Source organism: Athene cunicularia (genome assembly GCF_003259725.1).
Source record: "Athene cunicularia isolate RWA chromosome 2 unlocalized genomic scaffold, athCun1 chr2_part1, whole genome shotgun sequence".
NCBI lineage: Eukaryota > Metazoa > Chordata > Aves > Strigiformes > Strigidae > Athene > Athene cunicularia.
The window spans coordinates 27,427,837-27,437,176 of NW_020799095.1; the positions used below are offsets into that span (position 1 = coordinate 27,427,837).

The 9,340-nt window shown below is 38.4% G+C and overlaps 1 protein-coding gene across 1 annotated transcript in view; it reads right to left on the bottom strand.

Annotated features, from left to right (window-relative positions):
- VPS50 (VPS50, EARP/GARPII complex subunit) overlaps window positions 1-9,340 on the bottom strand; it is a 97,779-nt gene that overhangs the window by 87,653 nt on the left and 786 nt on the right. The window contains exon 2 of the mRNA XM_026843225.1: window positions 7,222-7,317. Within this exon, the coding sequence (XP_026699026.1) occupies window positions 7,222-7,317 (96 nt within the window). The remainder of the gene's footprint in view (window positions 1-7,221; window positions 7,318-9,340) is intronic.

Here is a 9,340-nt window from a genome sequence, read left to right on the forward strand (position 1 = left end):
CGGCCCCGCCCGGGCGCGGTGCTCGGGCGCCACCCGCTGGAGCGCGAGCGAACCCGCGGCGGGAAGGCGGCTTCGAGCCGAGCTGGACCAGAGCGTCACCCCGAGAAAAGGCATCGAGGAGCCCCCTTTGCCTCTCCCGTGGGGGCCCAAGCGCCTCACATCTCTGCAGAGGGACCGTCTGAAAGCGCCTCTGCTGGTCGCGGCCACCAGCGGTTCCCGCCGGCGGCTGGCTGAGGTGCGGCGAGACAGAGAAACCCCGCGACGCACCGCACCGCGGGGGGGAGGCAGCATCTGCCCCCCGACTGCACCCGGCCGGAGGCTGCGCGGGGGAAGGCATCGACAAAGTCAGCGCGCCAACACACGTGGCAGAAATAGGGGAATAATGCACATAAATAACAATATAACAACAATCAATAATTATAACAAAGCAAACCCGACACTATTCTTCAGACAAACTCTCAAAAATGGGGTTTGGGCACAGTCCTGCTCTCGGCGGCGAAGCCACGAGACACAACAGCACCTTGCTCAAAGGCAGAGGGTCAGCTACGGGGCACGGACAGCCGACGGCTGATACCAGCAGTAAAAGCTCAGAGGAAGGCGGCAGGGAAGAGCCTGCGGCACCGGGCCGGCACGGAAGAGACAAGCAGGAGGACTCCATGCAGGCAGACCCGTCCCTTCGTGAAGCTCCAGCCACCCGATTCACCTGGCAGCAACACCTTCCCACCTCAGGTTCCAGCTTTACTAAGAGCATGAGAAGCTGCAGAGGAAGGCGGGTTATGAGGGATGAGAACAAAAACATTCTTGAAAAATAGCCCCCTTGGAGGCTTTTGCAGCTTTTTAATCTAAAGTTTCCATCACCTGAGGGTACACAGATTGGCAGAGGATGCACACATTCAGATTCAATGGTCTACTGCTCTTGCAACAATTTAAGTTATAAAGCAATGACTATTATCTAACCATACGTATTCCTTTAGAACAAACAAACAAAAAATTATTTCCCTCTAGACTCTAACAAATGGCAGCTTTAAGCTGCACATCCCTCTATAAATTAGCTTAACATCATACAGTACATTGAGTTTTAGCCATACGAATCTAAAATTAAAAATTATCCAAGACAGACAATGGGGTCAGCTTAATTTGTTCACTGAACCATTTCAAATGGAATAATTTAATTTTGGCTACAAGTTCCTGCATGGTTGTTTGTTTAAAGAAAAACGAAGAAAAACTAAAGCCAAGAATGATTATTTAGGATCATTTGAATTTCTAGACTACTGGTATCTTGTTGTATTAGTGAAAATTTTACATTAGTGGTCAGTGGTGATTGACATCCCCTGAAAATGATTTAAGAAAGCCACTGTGGATACATATTCTGGATTTAGAGCCAAGTGATAATAAATTGGGAGCGCTCTTTTTAATATTAGCATTTCAATGAAACCTAATCAATGACCTTTTTGTCTTTGTAGAAGACCACAGTTTTCAGCACAAAAATAAATGATGTGGCTAGGAAAATTACTAAGAAATCACTTTATCTGTCTCAGAAAGATCAATCATAGCAATGTTTCTTGCCAAAACACTACCTAGGTAAGTATTTATTAAATGGACAGGGTTTTTTCCTTTATCTTGTTCATTGTTTCTAGAAAAACTAGTGAGAACAACTCTTCAGGATAAACTTACGCTCCCATGTAAACTACACTGCCTGCCACCAGACTTTATGCCGTGATAAAACTGCAGCTTCCAGTCCATCATGCTCCACTAGTTTCAAATAACTAACACGCTCCAGGGCAATCTATTCACTCACCACCAAAGGAAGAAACATCCTTGGCTAAAGTTTATTTGCTGATACTCTATTTTCTATATTCGATTTTCTATATAACATTTTACTATATACATATGAAGTCCATAGTTTCAGGGGCCTCAGGGAAGGCCAGATTTAGTGCTGTGAAGCTCATACTTACACACTTAGCAGAGGCTGAGAGAAAACCTCTATTAAATCCCTCAAGACCCTTTTCCAGCTCAAAACTTTTCTAACTATTGCCATTTAAATACCTGCCTTTAAAAAAAAAAAAAAAAAAAGTCAATATTAAAACACACTTGACAGTAGATTTTATGTAAATTCAGCAATTGCAAGTGCTATTCTGAATAGAAAAGTTGGGACAGAGGGAATCATACAATGGTAATCATGCAGAGTATTTAGCCATTGTTAAACTGAATCACTTACATACACAAGATATCAGGAAGAGCAGCGCACTAGCAAGGTGGACGTCACAATATTCATTTCAACCCACCTGCTCGGGTTAATACACATGTTCAACAGTAGGAACTCTCCAAGCAGTAACAGGCCAACACAGTCATCTAAGATGCTGTTTCAGGGGCTACTCATTTTTCCAAAGTTTTCAGTGAGAAACTTCATCTCCTACATAAAACTTGCATCACTTATGCTGCCAAATGTGCAGGCTTTTTTTGCCAGTACGCTGGATCATACTTTCATGGAAAGACAATTTATCCTGACAAACATACTGCCTTTCAGGTTACAATTAGTGCAATCCTAAGCAGCAGGTCTCTCTTTTGCAATGCCACCTAAATAGATCAAGGAAAGAGAGTTTCTGGGGAGAAAAAAAAAAAAAAAAAAAAAGCAGCAAACTATCTGACAGATTTGCATACTTGAAGAAGGCATTGCTAAATAAAACACAGAGATTGCGTCTGCACACTTTTCACATCATTTTGCCTTCCTGTTCTATAAAATAGAAGTTTACAGGTCTAGGAGCCTGTGGCAGTTCCCTCAAATATATTTCAGAAGAGTCATTTCATTGCAAAATCATCTGAAATGCAGTTCAACAAGTTTTAGATGACCCATCCAGCTATTTCCCAGGGCGTCACGCTCCCACTCTCCTTATATTCCACGCTGCCTGTAACACCAAACCCAATATTGCTCTGTTGAATGAAGCATTACTGGTAGAAAGTTGAAGCAAACACCTTCTGGATTCCAGCCAGTATCAACCAAAACACACAGGAAGCAGACACTGACAAAAGCTAACTGATACTACTCAGAGGGAAAAAAAAAAAAAAAAAATCTAAAAAGTTTCTAATCTAATTAGCAGCTGAAGGTCATCAATAGCCTATGCACTTCTACACAGAGAATGCCAGGGGCCAAGTCTGCGCTGTACTCATTTGGACACAGCCTCCCTCGCTTTGTCATGAGCCAAAACCACACTGTCGATTAATATCCCTCCATTCTGAATGTGGATGACACCTACCTTAAAAGCTAATCCTAAATACTATGATGAGCGCCCTGCTCAACAGATTCAATCAGCAGGTACACCGCAACATCCTACCACCACGAAATAAATAATTATAAAAAATTCATAAATATGTATAATATATAAATATATCTTTTTATATCTCCTAATGTATGTATAACTATATCTACAAAAACTTTTTTTTTTTTTTTTTTCTTTTTTTGTCCCCAGATAATCAACAGCTAGGGAAGGCAGTCCCACAGGGAGATTTTCAGTATTCCTTTGTCTGTCACATGAAATGCACAGAACCTTCTTTTGATCTTTTCTTCTTCCATTTGTATACACAGTATTTATTAAAAAGCCCTCACTCTAGCAAAACAAACATACTGTGAAAACAATTCTCCTGGTGGAGAGAACAACAAAGCCTGATCCATAGAACAGATACTAGTCACACCACAGCTTAGTGCACTCCTGGAAAGCACTCAGCTACTGTTGAGGAAATAGAAACCCACACAGACTAAGAAAGCCACACTTCTGTATCTATAGGAAAAGCATTAAGAAATAAACTTTCAGTGTTGTTTACCACTATAAGCCACAAAGTCAGCTAATATTTGTATAATGCATATGAGCTGATTATCATCAAGATAAGCATAACCTAATTCAAAGACAACTCATTATTAACCCCACAGACTTGAACTCAAGTGTACAAAATAACCTATCTCACCCTTTTGTGATAAAATCTAATAAACAAAACTGTTATCATATTGAGAAACAACAAAACTAACAGAATGGTTCAAAAAAGTTCCAGTTCCCCAGGATGATCAGGGCACACAGATAAGTAAGGTATCTCAATCAAAAAGATATGAAGCCCCTCTGCAGACAACTTTCTCTTCTAAAAATCTGGCCTTGCAATACAAATTTGCCTTATCTACAGGTTACATCACAGACGTAAACTATTATACACTTATATCTCTGTGCGACTGAGCTGGCAGTATGAGTCTGTATTACAACATAAAGAAAGTTAGCTGGCTTGCCTTCATATGATGGAAGCAAATTGAAATTTTTCAAGATAGTTGCAAAACTTACCCAAGCACTGGTTAATATGAGTGCATACTCCTGGAGCTATTCAGTAAAATATCGAGGTACCAAATCATTTCATTATTTTAAAAATAAAAATTTGAGGAGCAGAGTCTTCACTTTAATATGATTACCAGCATGCCACCAGTCAGCAAATCCACAACTTTCAGATATCAATACCCAAAAGAATTTTGCTGGTTTTCCCCTCAGGATATGCAGTGTCAGCATATTCTTCTTCCTACACTCCATATTTCCCATTTAACCTCCACACTAGTGTGACCGTCCCCCATTTCAAAAACATGGTTTTGTCCCTAGAGTTAGCATTATCTATCAATGGCTTGTGCCCTTTCCAGTAATTCATGCTGGCTCTGCAGCCTTTCATTCTGTAAACCTCTCTACAGCTTTAACTCATCTTTTACAACTTTCAGTAACACTTGTACTAAATCAATCTGGATATACCACTTTGAATGTGGAGGTGTGATGATGAAAGTACAGCATCATAACCATTCTATCATCAAAACAGTATTTGGCTGGTGAGCTTGACACTTTTGATATTCACGATATAAACAAAAACCGTTATTAAAAATGTGGCAGCAGAGAACAACACATGCGTTCAAAGAGCAGCCTGCATTCACTCACTGCTCATTACCTTTAAAAATCCTCATTTTTTCTTTAGTCTTTACTTCTGCATTCAGAAGTGAATTCCCTTTACCAAACTTGGCCACAATAATACAATAATTATTGAGAGGCATTACCTTATATCCAGCAAAGCTGCTTGATCCTGTATTAGAACGCAATCGTGATTAGTAACATCAGTACGTTGCCATGGCATTGAATATACCTTCAGTTCAAAACAAATGCCAATATCCAAAAGCTCAATGACTTTCAACATCTGTGCAGTACTGAAACCTAACCTCCTTGACAAACAGACAACATCTCCCCCTTCCCAGCCCTCAAAATTCCTGTTTTCAAGAAAGCTCATCTGAATCTAGTCTCACAGTGACAGGAGACATATTACTGTACCTCATTCAATATCTCATCTTTGAAAAGTAAAATCCTACAATAAAAGCTTTAGCAAAGCTAAGGAGGCATGACAATATAATTCCTTCCTCTAAAAGAAATGACTGGAAGTTACTGTGACAAATGACTGGAGACTACAGCCAAGAGTTAAACTGATCAAAACACAGCAGTTTTATTCAACATTCTCTTAGAATCATAGTGTATCTCAAGTTGGAAGGGTCCCATAAGGATCATAGAGTCCAACTAGCAAGACTACCTAAAACTCAGTCATATGACGAAAAGCATTGTCCAAATAATCAGATAACCAGGCAAGAGTTTCATTCAACACAGCTTGTTGAGAAAGTAAATTAACCTAAGCAACTCAGAATCTATATTCTGAATATACTATGTATATTCTGAATATACAATGCACATTTTGAATATAGTAGTTATTTTGAGAATTACTTACCTAAAACATTTTGGAAGGAAAAAGCATATTAAAAGACTTAAAAATATAAAAGTTTTATTCTGTGGCACAGGAGAGAATAATATTCTAATTTTATCAACGTAAAAAAATAGGCGAAAAGTTCTAATGCTAATGCAATCTTGGCTTTTCAGGCACAGAATTTATAACTGCAATGAGATTCTGTTTGCAGAACAGCTGCAGATAATGTTCTCACATTACAAATGTTTGACATAAATGTATGAAAAAAATACAAATTATTGAGAGGTATTTGATTTCCCATTGTTATTGATAGAAAGTGTAGGCTTACCAGACACATAACATCAAACTATCACAGAATGGAAACTCAGCCAAGATACCCTACATCTACTTTTACCTGGAGAGACAACTTGGCAAAAAAGAAAGTTTGAAACTGGATGCTCAGTGGGTGGCAGGAATCTGCAATTTTGAAATCTAAGCTGTGGAGATGAGGCCGTTCTTTCAACATTGTTGCAACCAAATACTTTTTTGCTCTTTGAAATTTACATATTGACCACAGTTTAAGAGAGTATTATGTATCAATTCAGAGAATATTACTTTTTTTTTTTTTAAAATATACAGAAACACTGATTTTTCTGGTCTGTCTCAGCGCAAGAACATATTACAGTATTTATATAGAGACAAAGAAACACATGGGGGGTTTTTTTGTTGTTTTGAGGGGGTTTTTAAGTATCATAAAATAAGCCATCCAAATTCAAGTCAGTAACTTAAATACCTCATTTGTTAAAGGCAAAGTCCAAATTAGGGAAAAATAACAACATCCACAGCAAGTCTTGTGAATCATGCACTCAGATCAACAGGGTATAAGGAACAGTCAAATACTGTGACAATCATTCCCTCACACCCAGATTATTCAGCATGATTTGTGAGACAAGAGTAACTGGCATTATTTAAGTAGTGAGACCCCAAAAAAGCCAAAAAACTTTAATATAATAAAGCTATAACATTTCAAGTAGAACATGAAGTTAATTATATATACTGAAAAACTACAAAATATACTTACAGCAGCAAAACCATGAAGAGACATAATATTAAGATTAGAACTATACAGGCTTCCCGTATAATATCTACTTTCCAAATTAAAGAATAAAAGAGGCACTTTTCTATTTTCTTCTTCATTTTTTTTAATTCATTCCAGCAGAAAACCTAGGTAACAACTCAAAAGTTCCAAGAAAGACATTGTAATGTAAGTTCATTCTGAGTCAGTGAACTGTTTTGCCTCACAGCTCTTAACTCTTTCATTAAAATATTTTGAAAGATTTTCAGCAAGAAATAGAACTGTCAAAAAGAACAACAGCAAACCTGGTGTTAAAAAGAAAAAAAAAAAAAGAAAGAAAAAAAAGAAAGAATTATAAAATGAAAAACTAAAAGTTAAGGGAGTGAGAGTGGAGGGACTGTGTATCATACCTTACTAGGAATCCGAAAGCTTTCAATAGGACTGAGGTCATGGACACTCTCCTGAGGACTTCTTAGACCCTTTAAAAGAATTTTAATAGTCAGTGTCTTGCAATTAAACTGTACAAACTCTTATCTGGTGTTGAATGTATACCTACAAGTCCTTTAATAAATTGCACTGACAGAAGGCTGGAAAGCTAAGACCTTATTCTATAAACATTTAAGAAAGATTATCGGTGTACAAGTTATGCTCCTCAAACACATGAACATTTCCAACTTTATGCTGTGATATGTATCTTTTCAGTACAGTTCATTAGCATTTCCTTCATGAAGTTCAATTATATCCTCATTTCAACTTCCAGCTGTTATTTTAAATCTAAAAATGCATGTGTCCAAAAAATTCCATCAACTAACTGATTTAATGGAATCAGATAATCAAATTCAAGTTAAGTGCTACCTACTCTGTAGCAAGATTGTATTATTTTTGCTTGATAGCATATTTGTGTGTTTACCATATAACACTATTAGGACTGGTTTTCCTTTTGTATAGCTGAACTGAAAATGCTGCATAATCCACATTAGCTGTTTTATATAATTATTACTCTGTAAAACACATATAGCCATATAAATATGCTCTAGTAGATCGAAGCTTTGTACAGGAAGCATCAGTTAACCAGCTGAGTACGCATTTTCTGAATATCCAGCACACTCACAATTTTATGAAGCAATACCACAGAACATACTGCTTAGCACATTTTCTGCCAGCTCCCTAGAGAGAAGTGAATCAAAGTGGTTCCAACTCCAGCTCCCTTCGAGACTTCAGCATGTTCACATGAGCCACAAGTTTCAGGAAGGCCTCCCTCTTACTCTTGCAGGTGATGCTAATAGTACCTAAATAGTTTCCAAACCCCTTTCAGACCACTAAACTTTCTTTGAAACAAAAGGACCTATGTAATTACTATTTAAATTTCAGACAGAGAAGTTGGTATTTATCCTTTTAAACTGATGTTTTACAAGTTCATCACTTTTGTGGCAACTACTACATATTGCAATTGTTTCATCTTCCCGGGATGCAAAACCTCTTTATTTTGGTTTTGATTCTCGGACTTCCTTGCACACCATTTCAAAATATCCTCCCCTTCCAGTTAGGGCCACCAAAGATGACTCACCACTATGCACTGGAAATTCCAGGTAACAACCAACTAAAGCAACTGCTGCAGCTTCTCATACTTCACGTAAAACCTTCCACACATCCTCTCAAAAATCTGCAGTACTAGCAGCTTATCTTCAGAAGCAGTAAAAAGTACCACTTATCAAATGCTAGATGGGACTTAATCCTTCCAAAGGCTGAAAACCGCCTAAATTGCATAATTTTCTGACCAAGGCATTTCCACGCTGGGCAGGCTTGCCACAACACCTCTTAGTCAAGCTGAAAACTGATTGTTTACCCCTATACTGAAGGGGAACAGAACATTATTTTGGAAATTCAGCTTCCATGCTGGTGTCCATTTTTAAGCCCTGTCTCCTGCGTAAGCATCACAACTCTGAGGGCGTAGTTTAGACAAAAACCTGAAAGTTCAGTTTCCCATCATTGTCTATAACTATCTAGAATATCTGATGTGGGTGACTCAAGCGATTTTTAAAGTTCTCAAGTTTAGACACACAGGCAGAGGTTTCATTTTAGATATATTTTGTACATGTGAATAGCTTGAATGATTTTCTAATACACTCCTTTGAAAAGGCTCACACCCTTTGAAACACCGGTCCAAACGTAGATCAGATCGACATAATCCCAGAGACAACTGGTACAGAAGAGATAAGCTAACAAACACGTTAAGTACTATAGCACACATCCAGTATGCGCCCACCCAAATAGTTCCCCGGCACATCCACAGCCTTGCCTCCCTTTTGATCAAAAGCGTTTGCTGTCAGACAAAGCCACGTTACAGTGCCACGGCCCGGCGCTCCAAAATTATACGTGAAAACGGAAACTGATACAGGCCAGCCGTGACATCTTTAACAGCAATTTGTCTGTTATCACGCAAGCGAAGTGCTGGCACCTGTTCATGCTTCCATTTCTTGATTTAAAGAGAGAGAAAAAAAAAAAAAAAAAAAAAAAAAAAAAAAAAAA